General features: G+C 38.2%; 1 protein-coding gene across 2 annotated transcripts in view; it reads left to right on the top strand.

Moving 5' to 3' along the window:
• GTF3C1 (general transcription factor IIIC subunit 1) overlaps positions 1-23,814 on the top strand; it is a 44,916-nt gene that overhangs the window by 7,214 nt on the left and 13,888 nt on the right. The window contains exons 7-26 of one of the 2 annotated variants that reach the window (XM_069809828.1): positions 909-1,067; positions 1,697-1,812; positions 3,387-3,711; positions 5,482-5,693; positions 6,428-6,564; positions 8,352-8,505; positions 9,472-9,575; positions 9,814-9,998; positions 10,347-10,622; positions 11,587-11,732; positions 12,152-12,249; positions 13,858-13,954; positions 14,711-14,888; positions 16,347-16,482; positions 18,302-18,437; positions 20,254-20,335; positions 21,021-21,206; positions 21,771-21,928; positions 22,647-22,789; positions 22,988-23,069. In XM_069809828.1, the coding sequence (XP_069665929.1) occupies positions 909-1,067; positions 1,697-1,812; positions 3,387-3,711; positions 5,482-5,693; positions 6,428-6,564; positions 8,352-8,505; positions 9,472-9,575; positions 9,814-9,998; positions 10,347-10,622; positions 11,587-11,732; positions 12,152-12,249; positions 13,858-13,954; positions 14,711-14,888; positions 16,347-16,482; positions 18,302-18,437; positions 20,254-20,335; positions 21,021-21,206; positions 21,771-21,928; positions 22,647-22,789; positions 22,988-23,069 (3,110 nt within the window). Of the gene's footprint in view, positions 1-908; positions 1,068-1,696; positions 1,813-3,386; positions 3,712-5,481; positions 5,694-6,424; positions 6,565-8,351; positions 8,506-9,471; positions 9,576-9,813; positions 9,999-10,346; positions 10,623-11,586; positions 11,733-12,151; positions 12,250-13,857; positions 13,955-14,710; positions 14,889-16,346; positions 16,483-18,301; positions 18,438-20,253; positions 20,336-21,020; positions 21,207-21,770; positions 21,929-22,646; positions 22,790-22,987; positions 23,070-23,814 lie in introns of both variants that reach the window. The other variant, XM_069809827.1, reaches the window with a different exon arrangement.

The raw sequence follows: 23,814 nt of genomic DNA, 5'->3' as shown, positions 1-23,814 counted from the left end.
CTCATATGTGGTTGCACACAAAGCCTCCATAATAAAACTGATATCATGGGTTGTGGCATCAGCAGACAAATGCTGAGAAGAACCTCTTCTCAAAGTGATGTTGGACCTGTGCAACATAACTGCATTTTAGTTAGGCTTTAAGAGCTTACTGGATGGGGTAGGGCTCTTCTGATCCTTTTCTTCAGTGTGCTAGTTGCTTGGTGTATGCTTCCTCCAACATGCATGCATACAAATATAGAAGAAGGTGCTAGGACATATGATAAACTGACAGTTCTTTTAGGTCCTGGGATTTTTAAATATCAGGAACTTGCGGCAGTCCTTGATAGGGACCACCAACTGATATCCACTTTGATCACTTGCTGAGGAAGGGCAGTCCTGTGTTAAGGAACAGTCTTGTAACCAGGTAGCTTATTGTACGAGTTCTATACCTTCAGATGTACAGTTTTCTTTCATTATGTGACTTGCATTTATAGAAAGTGAAAAACGCTTTGAGCCTATAGAAAAAAGGAGTGTTTTATACTCAGTGAGTGATTTCACAGTCAGATGTATGTTCTGAAGATGTAATACTGTGGATCAGCAATTAATCCTTTCATTGATTTATTTGTGCTGTTGAAATTTCTTCTGTTACTGCAGTGGTTTCCATTCTGCTCATAAATCACTGCACTGGGCAGTCCTAATGTTGACACAGACATGAAGGTTTGGAGCACCTCAAAAATTCAGCTAGTCAGTATTTTGACAGATTCGTATATAGGGAAAAGCTGTTGCAAACCTTTCCTAGAAATAAACAGTTGTCTTTGTTCCTCATTGCACTACTATTTCTTCATGCTGCTGAAAGAAATAAACTGGTTTAAACATGCGCACGGGCCTTGCATTTTGTTAAGAGTTGTTACTAACATTCGTGTTCACAGGGACTGATGTCATGGTCCGTTGCCTTAAATTACTAAAGGAATTTCGGAAGAAAATGGAAGATTATCATGATGATGATGAAGAAGAGATCATTACAAAAGCTGTTCAGCCTGTGGATATTGTTTGTGAAAGGGATATGCTCACCCAGGCTTATGAGCTAAGTAGGTGATGTAGTAAGACATGCTAAAGATTTTGCATGTTGCCTTCTTACTCCTTGTATAAAAGAAAGGTATATATTGTGGGATTTTTAAAGTTCCGATTGCTTTTTATGTATCAGAAAGTGTCGATTTTTCATGGAAAAGATGAGCTTTATGTTCAGATTAGACTGCTGGCACCAGTTAGCCCTCCCTGGAAGCTTATCAGCTGTTCAATACCACCCAAATAAAACAGTGTGGTAGAAACAGGATGTTGTAGTGGGGTGAGAAAAGGTGATGAAGAAAAAGTGTTTCTTCTTCTATCTCTTTTCCTTTCATAATGGAGAAATTAATATCTAACTGTGGAAAGCTCTCCAGGGAAAAATTCACCCCTGCTTTTAATCTGAAGCTATTGCCTTCAAACCTCATTCTGCTGGGGCACTGCTTCACGTAAAATTATGTTTTATGACAGTATTTGACGGTATATTGTATGTATCTGTGAAAATGTCTTTAGTTGTTAGTGGGGAATGTTAAATTTTATATTCTGTCATATACCATTATTCAGAGCAAATATGAATGTATGTACAAATATATGTACATATAATTTGGTCAGATTATTTCTCTGAGATATTTTCTGGTTTGCCTTTCTGAAACAGTTGAAAGTAGGGGAACCAAAGGTATTTCTCAGGCAGAAATTCGCTTGGCTATGAATGTGGGGAAGCTAGAAGCAAGGATGCTTTGTCGTCTTCTGGAGAGGTACAAAGTTGTCAAGGTAAGGTTGAAATAAAATAATTTAGATACTTACTCAAACTGGAGATACAATTGTGGGTACTGTGGTAATATGTTATAATATTGTTAACCTCAAACAATAGAAACAGCAGTGGTTTGAGAATTGACAGTGAAAGAGTCCTGGTAAGACTGAAAAGAATATGGCTCAATTGAGGAAAAGGTAATATATTAACAGAAGTGTTCAAAAAGTATTGAGATTTTAACCTACTGTAATCAGAGGACTAGGCCTAGTTGTTAGAATTTAACAGATCTGCTCTTCTAGCATACCTTTTCTTTATTGTTTCCTGGTTAGCTGTCTTGACATTTAATAGTTCACTGACCCAGATGTATAAGTATTTTACATTGGTTTGTGACTGGGTGCATAAGTAATAAAGGTCGTGGGGAAAAATGCACATGGCCCCATATTTTCTGTCTGTATTGTGCACATGTTCTGGTGATCCACACACCCACCCCAAACCAGTGGGATTCTGCTGGACACCGCTTCACAGCATTCCAGAGGAACACAGTTTCCAGCACCCTGACGCAGGTCTGCCCTCCAAAAAGAGGCAGGGCAGAGAAACTGGCCTCAACCCTGCTTCACCTGGCCTCAATGACTTATCTAAATCACTCACTGTACTCAGTGGTAACCCAAGTGACCTGGGGGCTGGTGCTTTATAGAGATGAACATAAATGTCTCTCAACTCAAAATAGCCACTTTGCTTGATTTTTGACTGTGAGAGAGCTTCTATTTTACAAGATCGTCTACGAAAGGACCTTGTCGGAGGCCCTCTGTACATTTAAAATCATTAATCTACTTGCCTTTTGAAAATACCATTAAATTTTTAAAAAAACATGGTTACTTTTGTAGAGGTTATGGTGATTAAACCCCTTATTTCCAGATATTTTGACATTTTTTTCATTTCAACAAGACAAATTCAGCTGTCATTTCTCACATGCACCCACCTGCCCCTTTTCACAAAGGCAGGATAATTGCCATCTTCCTGTAATAGAGAATTTTTTTACTAAGATCTTGTCATTTGGTAAAAAGTTCTGTAGAATTAAAAACAAGCTATATAAACCATTGGAATATCTAAACATACTTTTTTCGAAGTCAACTGTGAAGATGAAATCTTCCCTGACTCATAGGCCAAGTGTTTGTGTTTCTAGATACTTGAAAGCACCTGTTGTAGTAGTTCCACTTAAGTCTGATTCACTCTGGTTACTTCTGCATTACTGTTATTTCACAGAAATTTTTTTCTGAAAAAAATTTGATTTTCCAGTCTGAATGCATATAGTTTGTTCTTCCTTAGACTTTTCTACATCCCACATACTGTAGGCTTTTCGTTCTAGTATGCAGGTAACACAGACTTATTTATTTTTCAAGTATGGTATTTCTTTTGAATTCTATATGTTAAGGTTAGTCAATATTTTTGCTATTTAGAAAAAAAGGAGAATAACATGATACCTTTTGATGTGAGGAGAGAACAGTTAGAAAATTTTCCCACTGTTGATGCTGGAGAACAGACTGCAAGAATGGAGGAGTAAGGTGGTAAAATAACATTCCAACTATTTCCTTAGGGTTTTATGGAGGATGAAGGTCGGCAAAGGACAACAAAGTATATTTCATACATTTTTGCAGAGGAGAGTGATTTAAACCGTCAGTTTGAGAGAGAGAAGGCTAGAAGTGAGCAGTTAGCTACCGTTACTTTGGCTCTAGTGCCAGAAGATTCCGCACCTGTGGAAGATGTGTCTCCTGGAGAAGATGATACTTTGGTCTCAGAGTCTGACAATGAAGAAGGAGGGAAAGATGGCAAGAAGAGAGGAAAAGGTCAGAAGGCCAACTCTGGTCCTCTGTTGAAATTAAGTCTCCAAGATGATACCCATCAGTCAACACCAGTGAAAGGTAGATCATGATTCTGAAATTTGGAAGGAACCTTGCATTTTTCTTATGGATCCTTTTATTAAAGAAAAAATCATACGCTATTAGCTACCATTAAAGTTTTTAATCATATATTTATTTTTACACTTATTTGATTATTTCCATGTTTTTATTATCTTTTTCTACCAAAAGTGTTATGTTTTGGAATACTGTAGGTGTGGTAATCTCTGGAGGGTCTTAGAGCTGAAGTGTGCTCTTGATGTTTGTGTGCATCAAAGAATGTTTCTGACTATCACCAATCACTGGGAAAGTCTGCTTCTCCTTACCCCTATGTCATTTCTCCTCTTTTCCCCATGCAAATGAAATGCACTCACACATTGTGCTCCTTGGATATTTAGTTATTTTTCTGGTGGCTCCAAGGGCTGAAATGATTCTGCAGAGGGTCAGACAAATTCTGAAACTGTTGTAAGGAAGGAGGCAGGACTGTGTAGCTAAAAACAAGCATAGTGGGGAGACTGTGGTACATATCAGTCAGGTTGACTTAAGCTGCTGAGAGAAACAGTATCCTTGGGTAAATTTTGTATCTGCCTTGGATGTTCTATGGTGAACTGACAAGGTATCTGTCACAAACTCTTTTTTCAAAATATCTTGCAGTTCACGCTGTGCCCATTAGGAGCACCATCTTGGTAGAGCTTTAGGTTTTTTAAAGTCCCTGAAGACTTCAGAAGGGATTTGAACACGCTTTGTATTTCTTGAAATATTTTACTTTTTCCTAATAAAAAAGGCGGACTGTGCCTCTTGTGAATACACATCATTTCATTCCACTGGATATGCAAAGGTCATCTTAGGTATGGGAAATAGCACAGGAGCTGACAGACCAGCCAGTTAACATTTTTTTTCAATTGTAACATATAAAATTTTTTCCCCCTTTAGCAGTGGTTTTTTTCAGTTGGAAATGTCTGATATTGAGCCTTAGAGTCTGTGCGAAATTTATTTGTTCATGTACTGTTGTGAGCCTTCAGTGGGGTGAGTATATGTAGAGTAATACTGACTTCTTGTCTGAGACCAGATAAGATGTTAACTAACTACTTTCAAGCAGCAATAAGCTTGGGGTGACTTGACTCACAGCCTTACTCACCTAAGCATATTGTAACAAAAATGTCTTACCTCCTGAAGGTAATTCCTTCATAATTTTCTTTAGTTATTTGGAACAACTTGATGTGAAAGCTACCAGCCTTTTGGGGACATATTTTAAAGAGGGTATGGTGGTTTGGTTTTTTATTTATTTTAATTATTTAAATGTCCCTACAACTTCTCTGATAAACCCCAGGGGAAGGGAGGAGAACAGATCTCCATTTCTTATGTAGATTATCTTTGGACTAATACTAAATCCTTGTTATTGTGCTTTGACTCAGAAAAGTCAGGTTTCTGGCAGAACTTGAGAATCGTTGTGACAGAAACCCTTCTTTCTTCAGACACCAGTTTCTGGATAAGCTAATCTGGCCCTTCACAGTCTTCTAAGTCTGCCTATGAAGAGGCTTCTGCATGGAGAAAATTATTTGATGACAGGGAGTTCACTTTTTTTTAACTTTACTTTTGGAGGCTGAATGCAGTCATTCATGGTCAAACCACTGCTTCCAGCAGGGTAGAAGAATACGTGAAAAATGTAGCAGAATGCTTTTTAGTACAGTTACCTGGGTGGACGGGGGAATGCCTTTTATAGAGAGAGAAGCTGAACATTTACAGAAAACTCTGAGAGCAGAAAAATTACAAGGCTCTTTGCTCTTAAACCAGGTTCAAAGCCAAAAGCTGTGAAGTCTCATGGGAAGAAGCTGCCTTCCCCTCAAATTCTTGAAGAGCCTGATGAGCTCCCAGACAACCTTTCGGGGGAGAGTTCTACTTTGGAAACTCTAAAGCAGGAGTCCAATATTTCCACTTGTGCTCATTCCATTGATGAAGATGGGGATGTGGCTGTGGTGGAGGAGGTCAGACTTGAAGACCCAAAGGTAAGACCACATGTCTTAATATGTTCTTGTTGGTACATCTGTCTGAGCTAAGTTATGTACTTTTACAGCAAGACTCCAAGCTATAGAATTTTTATTCATTTATGGATTGTTTCGGGTTTTTAAATTTAATTTCTAAGTACATTCACATTTTAGCTGCATTGTAGTTATAAGTGAAAATTATTCCAGGAGATAGGAAGGTAGATGTCCAAAATACGGTTCTGGGTTAGTTCCCCGGTGCTTTCAAAATTCCTTGTGTTGACTTAGTGCATGTCATCACTTAATGTCTATCTGTGCACACAAGTGCTGCATATCATCTGGTCTGTCTACTCTAAACCAGGAGGAGCAAATGGGTTTTGACATGAAAGTTGTGTAGCCTCACTGCTGCAGGACTGAGCCTGGGACAAGAAGCCTTTTTGAGGAACAGGATATGTTGGCTTGGGCTCAGCACGATGTTAAGGCAGTTACCAGCTTTCTAGGCCAAAACTCTCAAGTCCAAATGGCTCAGAATGTGGGATTGGCATAAATCTCTGCATCTAACTACATGGAGTTCTTAGCTTCTGCCTTGGTTACCTCCCTGAGAAGGGGAGATAAAAGATAATCCCCATCTGACTACTTTGTTACAAATAAATACATCAAAATTCCTCAGATGCTACTGTGCGAGGAACCTACTTTAGACTGAAGACATTGAATAGTTCATGTAAAATTTTTATTTTGTCCATACTGTGCACTAGAAGACATGTGGCCAAAAGAAGGAAAAGCGTTCCAAAGCTACAGCAGTGGAGAGATCTCATGAAACGTACAGGCTGCTGAAGCGCCGAAATCTCATTGTGGAAGCTGTTCGAAACCTCCGGCTAATTGAAAGCTTGTTCACGTGAGTCCATCTGAAAACAGTGTACTGGGGGCCTGATGCATTTTGGTAGTAGAAGCAGTACGTTAGCAAGCCATCTGTGTGCTTATTCCATTGTTGGCTTTTCTTGTCCCCAATGGCACTATATGCTATAATGTTGGAGAGGATGGCACACGGAAGGTGTGGGGGGTTGCAGTTATACTGAATCTTAAAAATTAATCAGCTCTTTGGAAGCAATAATAGTTCTCTGGAGATAATTACACAAGTGGATTTTTATGTGGTATATGTCCCATAAATAGAGATCAGAGAACTTTTTCCTCCGTTCACAGTATGCCAGTGCTTGGGGCCACATAGTAAGATACAGCACTTCCCTGTTTGAGGATTCTTTTATCTGCATAAGTTTTATTTCCACATGATTTCAAAAGTTGTTCATGTGTTATTCTGCCAGGGACTGTAGAGACTCGTATCTTCATGTCAGTCATTATTGGTCACTAGGATTCTAGCAACGTCCTGAAAGTTTGCTTTTCTTTGCAGTTTCATGTGGTACGGTTGTATGTCTTCTCCTGACTTGCCTTGTCTGGACTAAAGATACTTCCCTGAACGTTGTAAGGTCTTTCAGCCTTTTGAGATTCACTTCCAAAGAGAAATGGAAATTCTGGTGCTCTCCTGGAGTCCCAGTTTCCAAATTGGCAGGACTGTTGTCGCAAATAGGATTGCACCATCCATCTTCGGTGTCAGCACAGAAGATCCTGGCATGTCAATACACACAGGGCTGCCAGCTGTAGGAATTTAGTAAGAAATCATGGCCTTATTCTCCTCTGGTTTGAGAACTTTGAAACCTTCTGTCACGTAGTTCAATTGCAGAGTGTTGTAAAATTAGAGCCTCGTCTTCTGGCACCAGCCTCATCACTGATTCATCTAGTCACATCTAAGTACAGGCTCAGAAGATATTTCAGGTCTCTGCTGTCCCCTTCAGTGCTGCCAACAGGTAGCTCACAGGTTCCCCCAGCACCAGTGAAAGTTCTGCCCCTCCCAATCTCTGCAAGGAAATTTGCTGGTGTTGTCACTCCGGTTATGTTAGTTACCAGGATGTGGTAGTCTTTTGAAAAAGTTGAAGTCCTACCAGGATGTGGTAGTCTTTTGAAAAAGTTGAAGTCCATGTGTACATTCACTTATTGCCTCATTCCCTTAATACCCTTCCATACCTTTTTCAGAAGTGACTCTCCAGGATTGAAAGTCAGATGTAGGGCTGAGGGGCATTTGTGAAAATGTGCATGAAAACAGGCATGAGGAGAGTAGGGCATGAGCATGCTCCTGCAGGCTGCTACAAGGGAAGAAGTGAGCTGGCTTCAAGTGATGGGATATGTGTATCTATATTGTGAATGCCCGTGTAGTTTCTGAGCTCTGAGCACCACCAAGTAAACTCTTTCTGCCCCAAGCTGAACTGAGCTCACAAGTGGAAATACAAACTGCATATGTTTAATCACCATTTAAAAAAAGCCATAGGTTTTCCTGGCCTTGGGGAGGCTGGATTCATAATTACACTGTAGCCATACACAGAGAAATCTGGCATTGAGAATTTGCTGTCACCAGAACAGCAGTCCTCACATAAAAAGGATAAGCTTAATTACAAAGAAAATACAGCTGCAATTTAAAGTTAAGTTACCAGTTATCTACAGCAAAAGGGAAAAGTGACTAGTAATGGCTGGAAGTAGGGAAATATCCATTCACCCCACATCCTCTAACAAACTGCTTAAGCCCAGCAGTGCTCCAAACTGCCTAAAATGCAAGGTATTTTTTGCATCTTTTAGGCTTCAGAAAATGGTCATGGATCAAGAGAAGCAAGAAGGTGTCTCCACTAAATGCTGCAAAAAGTCTATCGTACGACTGGTACAGAAGCTTGCGCAGGAAGGACTCCTCAGACTCTATCGTACTACAGTCATTCAAGATGGCATTAGTAAAAAGGTGACTGCACAAACCCTGGCAGCAGAAGCGGCTTTTCTCACAACCGTCTGATTTATCAAAATGTTTTGGGCCTGAAAAATATGGATGACTTCACTTTTTGTAGCAGGACCCACAGTTGAGCTGCCCAGAAGCTACATGTCCCAAACTAAGCTACTGTGAAAACCAGATTAGTCCTTTCAATTATTGTGCTGCAGATAATTGTGAGACCAAGGAATAGTCCAGAGATCAAAGTCTCTGAATCTCCCTTCTGAGAGGTTCTGCTGCTTATCAGTTACGCAATTCATGGTTCTCTCCCTGCACTGCAATAGGCTGCAATACAATTCTATTTAATCCCCTTTTGAAAGCCAGGAGTATATGAGAAATCATAAGTTAGCTTCTGAGTTGAAATTTATAGAACGTTATCTATTTTTTTAAAAACAAAAGTCCACTGTTACTGAGGTTTATGGAAGTAAAATGTCTGTAGTTGTAAAGCTGAGACTTGTCATTGTAACTCTAGTGTGAAATGTTCATAAGCAGGGAGAGAATCTGTCGAAAATTACCTGCTGCACAATTACTGTAGAGCACAATCTGAATTGTGTGTGTACTTTCAGCAACAATATGTATGAGTTTGGCCTTATGAGGTATGACTTTTCATTTTTCCCTTTCAGCCTAATATTTGCAAGTTTAAGTGTTTGTTCCCCAAATATTTCAGATTTTAAAAATCAAAAAACCTGATGTCTGTAGAAATGACATTAACTGTTTATTGGTACAGAGAGCATACAGTCAGGCCTCTTGCTTAATACAAACTAGCAATGGGAGTTTTGATCCAAAAGTGTTAATATTCTGTGAATTATTAAACCTTCATAGGATTCATCCATTATGGCTACTGTTAATTAACTGTCTGTTAATCTCTGATAATTTATGCAGCTGATTAAGAGCCAATATCTCCATAAATACCTTTTGTTTGTTTTCTGCTGCTCTGAACAGGTAGAGTTTGTTGTGCATCCTTCAGTGAGTCCTAATGATCCCCTTGTAAAAAGTGCCATTGAGCAGGTGCGTTTCCGAATCTCCAATTCAAGCACCGCAAACAGGCAAGTTGCAATGATGGTTTGGATGGCTTATGGGGAACTTGGCTTATCTAGTACATGCAAAAATATGCAGAGGAAATAAACACAAAGTAAGCAAAAGAAAAGAAAAATCTCTTCTTTAGCAACAGAGAAATGGAAGCACAAAGATGAAGCAAGATGCTGAATATCTCCTGAAGTCAGGAAAGAAGAGGAATTGAACTCTGCTTAATTTTTACCAAAGTGCTGTGTGGTTTTAATACAGGATTAAAGTTCCCCAGACACCAACATCCCAGGACCATGCTGAGGAAGAAAACTTGGGGCAAGAGGCAGCTCCTGATTCAGGAGAAACACAAGAAAGCTCATGTAAAGCTGATAATAATAGTCGGGCAAGAAAAACTGATGAAAAAATGGGCATAACACAGCTAAAAAACTATCACCCTGTTACAGGTACAACTACCTTTGTTTTTTTCTGTCATCTTTTCAGATGTTGGGCTCTCCTAAGATACAATCGGGTTTTTTCTTATTTTATAGAAGAAAAATTGAGTTTACGTTAAAGCAATCTCACTATCCAATGTTTTCTTAGCTGCTTTTTTTTTTTTTACAATTGCAAACTGGAGTATTTGCATTCACTACTACTTCTTTACTACTTGTAACTCAGTATTTGTAACTTATATATGTACTTTCAACTGCCTGTCTTCCTTTCAGGTTTTCAGTTTTGCATCAGTTTTGCAGAGGTACCTACTTCTGTTCTAAGCCTCTTTTTATTTCTCTTTGCTACTTAATCTTTCCTCCCAGTTCCAGGACTTGGGCGTTCTCTTGGCTTTCTTCCCAAAATGCCCCGTTTAAGAATGGTCCACATGTTCCTTTGGTACTTAATTTATGGGCACCCTTTAAATGGAACACAGCAAAAAGGAGGTAGCGATGGTGAGAAAAAAGGCAGCAAACAAGGGCTGGATGTGAATGCAGCTGTACTTGAAGCGCAACCAGATGGGATCTTAGAAATTGCAACAACTGTGGTGAATCCTGAAATCTCTGCACAGGAGACTGAAGTAGAGTTGTCTAATCAAACAGGTAAGAAATAGCACGTCCTGACTTTCCTACAGACTTTGTCATGGTTCAGTGTAGTATTTCCATAACTGTTTGATAATATGATTTCAATGAAAACACTTTAAGGTAGGAACAGAAATGCTTGAAAAAATTACTCATATTATTAATGGCTTGTTCTCAAATTGAAAGGGATATCCAATGGGCATTGTTCTGGATAGTGAAATACAGTAGGCTCAAATTGTGGATGATAAAAAGCTGTAAAGTTTGATAGTAATTTGGAGAGCAGGATTCAAATTCAGAATAATCTTGAGTAAATTTGGAGAAATAGTTTAGATTTATTTTTTGTAGGGATAGGTCTACACTGAAATCATAGTTACATAATCACTGCTTAAACTAACTTAGAAAATGTTGCCACCCTCTATTTCTTTCCCAAAAAGAAGTTGTAGTAAGGGGGACAGGATACATGTCTTCCAAAGTGAAAAAGGATATTAGAAGTGGTTGGTAAACTGTTCTCCATGCTATTGGGTATAGAAAAAGAAATAATTGGATTGAGGATCCAGAAGATTTTTTTTTAATATGCTGTAAGGATAGTTAAGTCTTGGAAGAGATTATCTTAGTGAAAAACAGTCTTAACGAGGTTACTGTAAGTGCCATCTTCATACTTCAGAACATGTGAATTCATTGGATTTGTTGCTTTCAGGCATCCTCTGAAATGTCTGTGTAAGCTAAGAAAGAAGTGCAGACTTACTGTTAGTAGGCTTAAATGTGCTTTTCAAGAGTCCTCACCAACACTGAAAAAAAACTGTAAAAGTCCACTTCAAAGAAGATTGAAAGTCAATGGCTTACATAATTTTCAGGTCATTTTAGATTTTCAGATTTCCAGCCTATGAACTGCTAAATGTGTTCTGCTTGAACACTCACAGTAAAACTATTAGTATAACTATTAGGTTTGTCCTGTCTGAATCTAAGCCAGTCTTCTCGTTCCTAGTGTACGTGGATGATGCGTCATGGATGCGCTATGTCCCTCCTCTCCCAGTTCACAGAGAGTTTGGATTTGGATGGGCTCTTGTTAGTGACATTCTCCTCTGCTTGCCTCTCTCACTCTTTGTTCAGATAGTACAAGTCAGCTACAAGGTATAGTGCTTTTTTTGTTTTACATTTGTTTTACTTTAAAGTCTGATAATACCAACTGTACCTATAAGCAGTAACAAATATCCTCTTAGTCTGTTTTAACAAAACTAGCCTTTGGAGAGTAGACACTTCATTTCTTGATAGTTTGTTTTACAGAAAAGTTAGTTGCTTTTACAGCCACACTGAAAAAAATGCATAGTCCTGTAATACTGCAAATTCTTAAACTAATATTTTGCAAAGAGCCTTTTATAATCTCACTGAATCTTCTGCCTCGTTGATTAACAAGAATAATGTTTAAGGATTTTACAAAAGCAGTAACGTTTGCTTAGAAAATATTTCAGTCAACAGTTCTGGTAGCAAAGCTTGATACTTTAAAAGATAGTTATATTTCACATTTTGATTAACTTCTGAAATAATTATAGGTGGATGGTCTGGAAGATTTTTTAAATGATCCACTAAAAAAGCACACTCTGATCAGATTTCTTCCAAGGTCAGTCCGACAGCAGCTTCTCTACAAAAGGTAAGCAGATGAGTCAAAATAAATGTCTCTAGGGAGAAAACAACAGTGGTTGACTCTTTTCTCAGTTATATTTCCTGTTTGTGTCAAAGAGAACTTTGTTACTTAAGACAAGGATCATCAATCTTCTAAGGATAGTGTGCCAAACTGTATCTTTCTCTCCTAAATAGAAGGTAATAAGAAACTAATAAACAATATTCATGCATGCTGTCAGGAGTGTTTGAGAGCTGGGAGGTTCTGTCCTTCATAACTCATCAGCAGGATGTTACTTCTGTATAAAACACACTCCTGACTACTGCTAAATTCAGAATTTAATAGAGTGTAAATGTTGCTGTCCTTCATAAATCTTTCAGAAGATGCCACACTTTGCAGTTCCTGTCTCTCATACATACCATTCAATTTCTACTCATGCTCTCAGTGGCATGTCTGCTGTTGTTTGCCATTCCTCATCTAGGATATTTAAAAATTGAGATTGGACTAAAGATAGGAAGGGAAAGCAACATTAAAGGAAAATTATTTGAATATGTGGAACCTATTAGTTCATATAGCACCATATTAGTTTCCTCAGAAAGTCATTGCTAATGGCAGGGATTTTGATGGTGGGAGGCTTACACAACATTTTGCAAACCTGCAAACATGTCATTGGTGAGTGAATAGAGCTAGACAACAGTATCAGCTGTCAGGACATGTGATCAGTTCAGGTTTGCAATTCCCAACCTATTACTTGCTAAATCTTAGTAACAAGGAAACTGGATTTATTGTATTTTCTGAAATCTGCAGGCTCCATCTGATAGGTTTATGCAAAACAGTATGACATATAACCACGTTGTCTCTTTGCCCCCATCCCATTCACTAAAACTTCTAACTTAGCCAAATTTGCATCAGTATTTCTAGGCTTGTCAAATGATCTTTAAGCCCCAGAGAAAACTCCTGCCAAAATACAACTCGCATTTAACTGCACCAATCTTAGTGAGTTAAATGTGGGCAAAGCTGAATTTTTGACAAAGTCTCTCTCAGAAACTAGATCTTGCAAAAGTTTCCTGAAAATTCCAGAATTTTGTCACATAAGTAGATACACAGCATGGGAAACGCTGCACTTTTTGCTCTGCCAAAGCTATAAGCAACTGAAAGCAGTTTCTTGGAGCAGTGATTCTAAACAACCTTAACTGCAAGGATCGTTGCCCGGTTCTTTGTATGCACACATGTGAAGGTTTATCAGCCCATATTTAGCAGTCATATTTTCTTATTCATGTCTTCTTTTCATAACATGAAATTGTCTGCAGATCTGTTGATGTTCTGACCTTGTTTGATTCATTTTTACGTATGGTATTTCTGGATAACTTTGTTCTTTGCTAGCAAAGTTTTAGTTAGTATTTGACTAAAATATTGTGTTTATGATTTGAGGAAAGGAAATTTGGAGCTTTGGGATATTATATATTTTCTGTAGGCTGACAATTCAAACAAAATATCACTTCAGAAATTCTGAAACTCAGTATTTCAAAAAAAGCAGGGTTTCCTGAAACTTCAGGTTGCTGCATGGAAATGATATGTTTTCTAGTGTTGTTACTGTCTTCATGAGTGCTAATTGTAATACTCCTAATATTGCTGCAGGAGGTATATCTTTTCAGTGGTAGAAAACCTTCAAAGATTATGTTACATGGGACTGATACAGTTTGGCCCAACAGAGAAGTTTCAAGACAAAGACCAGGTAATTTTTTTTAAAACTTAGCCATTATTCTTCACGTTATTTGTCCAGTGAAACATGCAAAATTTGGGGGTTGTAATTACCTTAAGTAGTTAAGTAAAATACTGATGTTTCAGGTATGTATGCAAACCTCCAGATCCAAGTGACATATTGCAAGTCGTGCTGATAATTTTTGCCTCTTCATCTGGAAAGATGCTACTGAAATGTATAGTGCTGGATGTTGCACTTAATAATGATCTGGGAAGTTCCAGACTGGCAGCACTTTATGAAAAATGAGCATGCCGCATTCTGTTCTGTCAAGGTGTTAGGCATTGGATGTCTGACACAGAATAAAGTCACTGATCAGAGTAAAATAATTACATTCTTACGCATCTTTTTATAAACAGAGAAGGAGAAGGCAGTCCCAACATATACTTTATGAGGATAAGAAAGATGATTAGACCCCAAACACAGCTATTCAAATCCTGAATGAGAGCTTGTAGGAAATAGTCACTCTCTGTGGAAACTCGTAATATCCTGTGCACAACGGGGAAAAGAAACTATTCTAAATTCAGAAAGGAAATTTCTGGGTTGCTGACAAGGGAGGTTTGGGAATACGGTGCAATAGGGTGGGGATGGGTGTGTCCTCTATCAGAGCACTGTCTCAAAATAGCAAAGACTGAGAAGATGCTAAACAGTCCTAAAATAATTGTGTGTCCTGTAGATTAGGCAGTTTCAATTATTTTTACCTACCAGCCTGAAACATACTGTACTTGACAGGTCTTTGTGTATATGAAGAGAAATGCTGTGATTGTTGATACCACTATCTGTGACCCCCACTATAACTTGGCACAAAGTAGCCGCCCATTTGAGAGACGCTTCTATGTTCTGAATACCATGCAGGATGTGGAAAACTTCTGGTTTGATTTGCAGTGTGTCTGCCTTAATACACCATTGGGTATGGTATAATTGTACACTTTTATCACCTTTACTGTTTATTCTGCTCATGCCACAATTCCTCCTTTCCTAAAACTTGAGGCAGGCTCTGTTTTGGCACTTCCAATGTTTTGTTCTCTTGGCTGGTCTCCTTGTGCATCAGAAAAACCTAGAAGTTCTGTCCATATAATTCTATGAAGTTGAGATCCAAGAAACAGACCTATACACTTGAAATTTTCAGAGCAGTGTTAATGGAAAAGCATTGCTGTCCTGTTAGAATATCAGATTTGGTAATAGCCCTGTTAGATTTTAATCCAGTTGTGAAAAAGCCTTTTCAAATATAGTTCCTGGTATACTTTTGCCATAGCTCTCTACCAGTTTAAACAGAGAGCCCTTTTCCTTAGAAGGATGTTGCTAAACCTTCTAACAGATAGCCCGAGTTAGATGAGAAGTGGAAAGTAAAGGAGTTTATGTACCCCAGGTTTTTGGAGTTTATTTTTGTGTTTAGTCCTTTTACATTTTTAAACAGGACATACAGCTACAAGTATACATTATAAAAAAAAAATAAATATAAAATTGGAGGTAAGATACTTCTCCTGAAACCCTAGACAACACTGTTCTGTATTTCTGTAATTTAGTCAGCCAGGTAAAAAGATCTATTTGTAATTTTGTCTTTCTTTTGCATTGAAGCAGTCATGTCCAAAAGGCTCCTTACACATTTGTCAAATGGTAGCATGTTTGTGATTGCTGCAGCTTTTGCAGGCTAGTCAGACCATGATTACTTTTAGCCCCCAAAATATGGGAATGATATTGTTTCACCAGTCTGCATGATTATGAAAGCTTTTTTGTGTTGTAGTTAAGTATTTTCCATGCTGAGCCTTGAGGGGAAAATTACTCTGTGCTGGATTTTAATATTGAGCATCTAGATCAGATACCTGCCTGAGATCCAGTCCTGCTCTATTGTCTTTGTAGCACGGGCAGCCAAAAAGCAGTAGTAAGCCAGAAATTGGGTTTTCTTCCTACCTTTGAGTTCTGTTACTATAAAACCATGACATGACTCCTCTGCTGTATCCTGAATGTATCTCCAATATGAAGGTGTCAGACATGCAAAACGTTCACATTGTGTTTCAGCAGTCACAACCTGCCAAATTGTTTCTGGAGGATTGTTGACGTACTTGAGCATCTGAAAGGCTGTGATCGATCCATGCCTAAAATATCAGTCAGCTGCTGAATTTTTTTTCCTTATAAAGGGTACCAGCCTCCCATTATTTCTGCCCTGAATACAATTTTGGTCAAGTTAGTGCCTTGTATTGGAAATTAACTGGAACACCATTAGCCTCTGTAAGAAGGTAGCATGTTTTATTGGGAAGTGGTAAAAATATTAGTACTGTTTGGGAGCAGTAGTTTGGCATAGCAGGGTGGACTGAAAATGGATTGAAGTCTTACTTATGCTGATAGTCAAAACCATTTGTATTTCTAGGAGTCGTCCGCTGTCCTCGTTCAAAGAGAAGTAATCTTCAAGGGGAGGAGACTGCACTAGATGTAGAAATGGAACAAGAGTCAGCAGTGGATAAACACAATCTGGAACGAAAGTGTGCAATGTTGGAATATACCACGTATGTCATCTTCATCCTTGTTTTGTTGATCGAGTGGTCAATAAGAACTTGTGGTTTTGAGGATGTTATTTAATAGCAAATGCAGTTAAGACTCCAGCATTTCAGTTGAGTGTTGCGGGGTTGGGGTTTTCTTGTAATTCAGAGGCTATCTGATTAAAAAGCTGTGTAATTATGTATCATGTTTACAAGTAACTTGTTTACCAAGCAGGTCCTCATGCTAGAGGAATGGGAAAACCAGGAACAGATTTCCTTCCAAAGTAGTACAGACGTGTGTTGCAAGAGTCTTGGGGAAAGTAAAGTTGAGAGGGAAGGAATGCTTTCTAAGTACAGTTAATGCAAGGGAAAAATTTAAATATTCTCTGTTCCTGTGCTTTATATCATGGTATCTCAAATACCCTATAGCTTCATTAGCTCCCCAGTGTCACGTTCTGAAATCTGTCCTTCTGTGTTGCAATCTGCTGCATATTGTTCACAGAATAATTTCTAATATGGTATTGGTGTACACTGGTGAAATCTGTAAGTGATCTCTGGAGCAATTCATCTGCTGCCTAATCACAACCAGAATGCTTGAGAGGATTGCATACTTAGAAACTGTGACAGCCATGCAGAATGCCAGTTATACTTTTTATATTGAGCATTGTGTACTGTGGTTTAGTTTTGTTGAAATGCTATTCTGTTTTAATAAACAGTCTGTTTAAAAGTATTTTCGGTTAGTTCAGTGTTACAGGTAGATATATCAAGTTATCTTAAAAAAATTAATGGAGTTGAGGGAACCTAATTCCACTGATCCTGGCTGATAGAAAAAAATTCTGTTCAGTCCACTTGTCAGCTTTCAATTGTCTCCATTGTATGGTAAGAAATCTTTTAAATTGGGTATCTGGTGTTGACTTGCAGTTAGGCTGGAGATGACTGGAACATCTTTAAGGTCAAGAAACAGGTTTTTTTATTTAATTGATGGTGTTATGTTATAATGAAAGAGTTGTCTATTGAAAGCTTGACTGAAATAGTATTTCATCATAGCTTTCAAAAAATCTTTCATAAGGTGAAACAGGATTTCAAAAATACTCTTTGGTGTTATTAGTGAATTGTCGGAGCTGTTATCTACTGCATATGCAAAGCTCATTCATGGTTAGATTTTCCTTTTCATTTTCTGAGGAATTAAGTTTGTCTCCATGATTTCTTGCAAAGTGTTGTATTTCTGAAGAAGAAAAACTATACAGCTCATTTGTGAAGGGTACCAGTTCATCCATGACATGCTATTCATTGTCAGTTTCATCCGCTTTCCAGGGAGAGAATTGTGGTGCATTGTAGTTTTTTGGCTTGTATGTGTATTGAAACATGCTTTAACTTGTTAGAAAACTGGCAAGACCAGTGCTTGACAGTCAGTGTGAAAAATGCAGGGTTATGATTGCCTTTAGTTACTGTGGAAGATTTTCCCCACAGTTGTCCTGAGAAAGTTTTTCTTCTGAGCAGTTATTTTCTCTAGTTCTGTGGCAGGAATAGTGCTGAGAACAGTTTAACATTGCCATTGGAACTTAAGTTAACAATAGTGAAGTTGCTCTGGGTGTAATCTTTAAACTGAAAACTCAGTCATTAAATATCCAGGATTAGAACTTAATGGAAAAGCACTGTTGTCATGCTACTTCTGGAACAGGGTTAAGGGAAGGAGCATCTCTTTTTCCTCTCTTTCCCAGCCCTATTTAAATTGGGAGGGCAAGGCACGGGGAGTTCTGCACATTGCAAACACGTCACTTAAGAGCAGCTGAGAAGGTACTCCCTACAAAATAATTACTGTATATTTTGTTACTTTTTCTCTTAGAGGCAGCCGAGAGGTGGTCGATGATGGAACTATCCCTGGAGATGGGTTAGGAGCTGCAGGTCTGGATTCCAGCTTTTATGGGCATCTAAAACGCAATTGGATCTGGACAAGCTACATCATCAATAAGACTAGGAAGGTGGGTATTTTAAAATTTACATGCTGTAATGACTTTTCCAAATTTTAGCATTCTTAAGGTTGAGATACTGATAGCAAAATGTTACTGCTTGCATGCTTTCTTAGTCACGTGTCTCAATAAGGCTTTGCATCACTGGAAAGAAACGCATGCCAAACGTAGTAAATCTTTGTGCTGAAGTGAATGAAAGAATTGGATGTAAATTTTATCTGAACTGAATTTGATAATGCGTTCAACCAAAGGAGAAATACTTTATTAAGTAAACAGTTTAGATTACTTAATGGTGCCTCTTCCCTGTCTGAAATGTAGAAGTTGTCAGATGAAAACTGAAACATCCAGAACAAGGAAATACACACAGCAAAAAAAAATAAATTACTAGGAAGCCCAATATATGCAAATAAGAATGGCCATCCCAGTTCTGGCTAATGTCCTGTCTCTGATGGTTGCCAATAAAAGGTTTGTAGGGAAGGTTGTAAAACTAAGGTAGAAGTGTAGTGATATTTCCTCAGAATATTCTCCTAGCTGTTTGCAAGTTTGGCTCAAGGACATTCTGAACTAAAGGGTGATGTTTCAAAGCTGCTAATAGCTTTTTCTTCTAGCATTAATTGTCTAATCATTTTTTGGACACATGTAAATCTTTAGTATCCACAACCTCATGTAGCAACGTGTTTCAAAGTGCTATTATGTGTCACCACTTCCTTTTTGATGGTTTAAGCTCTCTAATAATTGCAGTACTAAGGGAAGCTGTAAAAAATATTCTCCATTACCCTTTTAGTTTCACTTGATTTTGTAAACATCTCTCATGTTTCCTGTTATCATCTCTTTTTAAAGACTAGCATCTACTAGATTACTTAACTGTTCCTAGCATGGAAACTGTTCTGCCTTTAATCATTCTTGTTCCCTTTCTTTTAACCTGTTCTACTATATCCTTTTTAAGGTGAAAATAGAATTATGTAGTGCATTCAGGCTGAGGCCTACTGTAGATTTTTATAGGTGCATAGTTGTTGCTCTCCTTTCCTAAGAATTCCTTACATTTGCTTTGCTTTTTGACCATTACCAAGCATTGAACAAGTACTTTCACAGAACTGGCTGTAACTAACCTACCCTAAGTAGTGGTCAAATTAGAGCCTATCAGTGTATATGTAAAATTAGAGTTGCTCAGTTTCGACCTCCGGCAGGATCACTTCACTCTGAATTTCATCTGCTGTTCTGTCACCTAGTTGTTCAGCATCAACAGGACCTCCTGCAATTCTTCAGTCTTGGCTTTCCTCTCTATGTCTGACCAGCTTCTATCACCAATGAACTCCTCACAAGAGGAATGGGTTTTGCTGAGAATGGCAAAACTCCAAATACATTGCAATCAGTTCAGGCTCAGATTTAAGATGGATACAATATGGTGTAGGAGGCATTTTCTCAATGTTTGTGTTGGCATTTTGGTTTTGTGCTCCTTAGAAGTTCCTTTGGAATGTAAAATGCTTTGAAAAAATACTGTTTTACAGAAAATTCTGTTCAGCCTCTGTAGCAGTGAAAGAATCAAGCATTTCTTTTCCAGTGATGACTTCTTTTAAACTTGAGGAGATTTGCTGAAGTTCTAACCTTCATAATCTAGTGGTCATTATAGTATGACTTAAGAAAAGCTCTAGAGCCATTCAAATATGTGGTAGTAATAAGAGAAATGAATCCTTTGTTGTAGCCAGGGATCTTTTCCTTTATACTGAAAATTTATTTCTGACACTACTCAAAGGATATCATTTATAGTGATGTTAAAACCAGCACGCTCCTTTTGCATATCACCTTTTTGAAAGTTGTGTTGTCTTAGGAAAGTACAGTTTCTGAAAATGGACTGACTGTGAGACTCCAAACCTTCTTAACAAAACACCCCCTTCCACTCAGTACTGGAGGTAAGGTGGTGATGCTGGTGGTAGGGTCTGTAACTGTATTATAGCTGTTACTGTCTTTGTCAAACCCAGTATGGAGGATGTGGGTTATTCCTGTCTCCTTATGGTAATCTAGGATGCTTCTGGGGCAGTAAAATAGATAAAAAATTTCCTTCCCTATTTCTGGGTATATGGAACAATAATTTTTTATCTAGTATTGATGACATGGGTTGTTCCTGTCTCCTTACAATGATCTAGGATGCTTCTGGGGCAGTAAAATAGATATGTAAATAATTTCCTTTCCTACAGAACAATAATTTTTATCCTTTGTAATTTTTGATGTGCAGTTTGCAGGAAGTCTAGAGGGACCAATGTTTTGTACAACTAGGCACTGTTAAAATTGCATAGCCTAACATTTAAGCTAAGGAGGAAGAAATGCTTCAGGTTGAATATAAAACCTCAGCTCAGTTCCCTTGTGTTTGTGCACTGTGCGCTAAACTTAGTAATTACTTATGATTCCTCATTTTTGTGGGATTTTATTCTGTGTGAACTGCTGAGAAGATGCATGAAATGATGTGACTAACAAAGGGCAAGTCTGAGAGGGCTTCTGTCTTTTAATATACTGAAACTTTGGCATTCGCTCTTTATACCTTAGTACTGTAGAATGTAATTGCTATAAAGCTCCACTACTGTAAATGTGTCATTTTAGGTAACAAAATTACTATTTTGGGAGAAGGAAAGGTAGGATCAGAGTCACTTGTCCAGAAAGAGGAATGTATTGAAATAAGTAAAGAACAAACCCAGGATCGAACCAAACGAGTGAGAGGTGGAAAAAGCCAAAAGAGGAAGAGGCTTAGGAAAGACATTGGAAAGAAGACAAAAAAGAAAAAGAAAGGTAAGTAATACATCAGGAAAAAGAAGCATTCTTTTTAATGCATATACCCGCTGTAAGTTGCTTTAGGGAAGTTGACATGACTGTCATAGTGTGGGAAATGGAAACTTACTGGCATCTCTTTGGGTTGCCTCTTTTAGTGAAGAGGTTCAGATGTCCTTGGGCTGTACACTAGCTCTGGAGAAAAAGAGCAGCATGCTGTAACTGTTACCTGTGTGTGAATCATGATTGCACTACTGTACTGTACAAACTAAAGAAATTCTAATCATGTCTATGCCAGATTAACTCCTTGCAATTCACTATCAACTTTTGATAGCTGGCTTAAAGATTCTTTATGGTATGATGCTCTAGGTAGTCAGTTTGCTAACTAAAGTGCTTGTTTTCTCATTCCTGGCAGAGGTATTAATGCATTTTACTTTCTCAACTGCTACTTCCTTCTCTGCTTTTGTCTTTTATTCTTATAAACTCCAATTGGTGCTGCTACTGCCTGTGATAGTTTGAATTAATCAAAATATGTAGTGCTGAGATAACTGACTGGGTTTTTTTGTTTTTTTCTGGATTTTTTAGAAGACGATTCTGTAGAAAAAAGCAAAAGACTCCGCTACCACGATGAAGCTGACCAGAGTGCCCTGCAGAGAATGACACGTCTGCGTGTCACCTGGACAGTGCAAGAAGACAGTCTGCTCATGCTGTGCCGAATTGCTAGTCATGTGCTAAATGCAAAGGTATTTAATAGGACCTCTATTTAAGGGGTCTAAGTACTGAACACACATTTCATCAGTCCTAGGAATTCATCCTGGTTCTAACCATCATTTGTATACGTGTGTCGTGGTTTAACCCCAGCCAGCAACTAAGCACCATACAGCCGCTCACTCACTCCGCCTCCCACAGTGGGATGGGGGAGAAAATCGGGAAAAGAAGTAAAACTCCTGGGTTGAGATAAGAACGGTTTAATAGAACAGAAAAGAAGAAACTAATAATGATAACACTAATAAAATGACAACAGTAGTAATAAAAGGATTGGAATGTACAAATGATGCGCAGGGCAATTGCTCACCACCTGCCGACCGACACCCAGCTAGTCCCTGAGCGGCGATTCCCCACCCCCACTTCCCAGTTCCTATACTAAATGGGACGTCCCATGGTATGGAATACACCGTTGGCCAGTTTGGGTCAGGTGCCCTGGCTGTGTCTTGTGCCAACTTCTTGTGCCCCTCCAGCTTTCTCACTGGCTGGGCATGAGAAGCTGAAAAATCCTTGCCTTTAGTCTAAACACTACTTAGCAACAACTGAAAACATCAGTGTTATCAACATTCTTCACATACTGAACTCAAAACATAGCACTGTACCAGCTACTAGGAAGACAATTAACTCTATCCCAGCTGAAACCAGGACAACGTAAAAGCTGAAGTTTAACTCCAAGCGCTTTTGTTCTTCACACAGGTAAAAGGGCCCTTTGTTCCATGGCAAGTAGTTCGGGATATCATGCATGCCAGCTTTGAGGAGTCCCTTGATAAAACTTCTCATTCTGTTGGACGAAGAGCTCGTTACATTGTCAGAAATCCACAGACCTATCTTAATTATAAGTAAGAAGGTTTCTGTCTATGTTCAAGGTATAGGCTAAGTTCTCCTGAAATTAAGTGAAGGCATATGCTCCTTCTACATTGTTGTCTGATTTCATGTGAATATAAATTTCAACTTTTTTGCACCCTAGTGCTATCAAATCTATATTGAATTGGGGAAATTTCAACTATGTACAACACATTCAATTGTATCTGTTGCAGAGTTTGCCTTGCTGAGGTTTACCAAGATAAAGCCCTCGTTGAAGATTTCATGAATAGAGAAAATAATTATGAAGATCCACAGGTAGGAGGGAAGTATTCTAAAGGTCATAGAGTACTTTACGCTGTTTGGATTACTGAGTTCTTGCACTGTTTTAATTACTGTGATTTCATATCTTATCTCTCCCTCGTACCCTTAGCTATGTTAAAAATAGCATCATTGTAAAAATGCAGCATCATTGCTATTTTGAGAGTAAAGTGGACGCTGGCAGCCTTTCAAAGGCACATAAACATTACTGCTGTGCAACAAAAAATTTGTTTTTTTCATGTGCTTGTTTATAAACATGCATGACTGAGCATCTATGTGCACTGATTTTTTTTTTAGGATTTTTTTAATCCTCTCAGCCTCCTTGTTATCTGAGCAAGAAAACATTTTTGCTCTATAATTTCTTATTTTTTATTCTGGCACATGTTGAAATATTGCCTTAGCTTCTGTGGATGAGTGCAGGAATGTGAGCAAATTTCATGAGAGAAGCCTTGATTTGATCAGTCAAAAGATTTTGTTTGATTTTTGAGCTTTTTATGGCTTAAATCAACCACAATTTCAAATTGAAAAGTTGTTTACACTTTCAGTGCAAGCAATTTGATTTTGAATTTCAAAACTTTTTCACAACTGGGACAATGTCACACCAAGATTTTCTTTGTTCTTTTTCAGGAATGACAAGTCATATTATTGTCAGAAAATCCCAACCAATTCTGTTAGATTCATTTTTGTTTCAAGGAAGAATAGTTGTTCACTGATGAGACATTGCTGAAATAAATGCATGTGT

This window comes from Haliaeetus albicilla, chromosome 22 (genome assembly GCF_947461875.1).
Source record: "Haliaeetus albicilla chromosome 22, bHalAlb1.1, whole genome shotgun sequence".
NCBI lineage: Eukaryota > Metazoa > Chordata > Aves > Accipitriformes > Accipitridae > Haliaeetus > Haliaeetus albicilla.
This window is presented reverse-complemented; position numbering and strand designations above follow the sequence as displayed.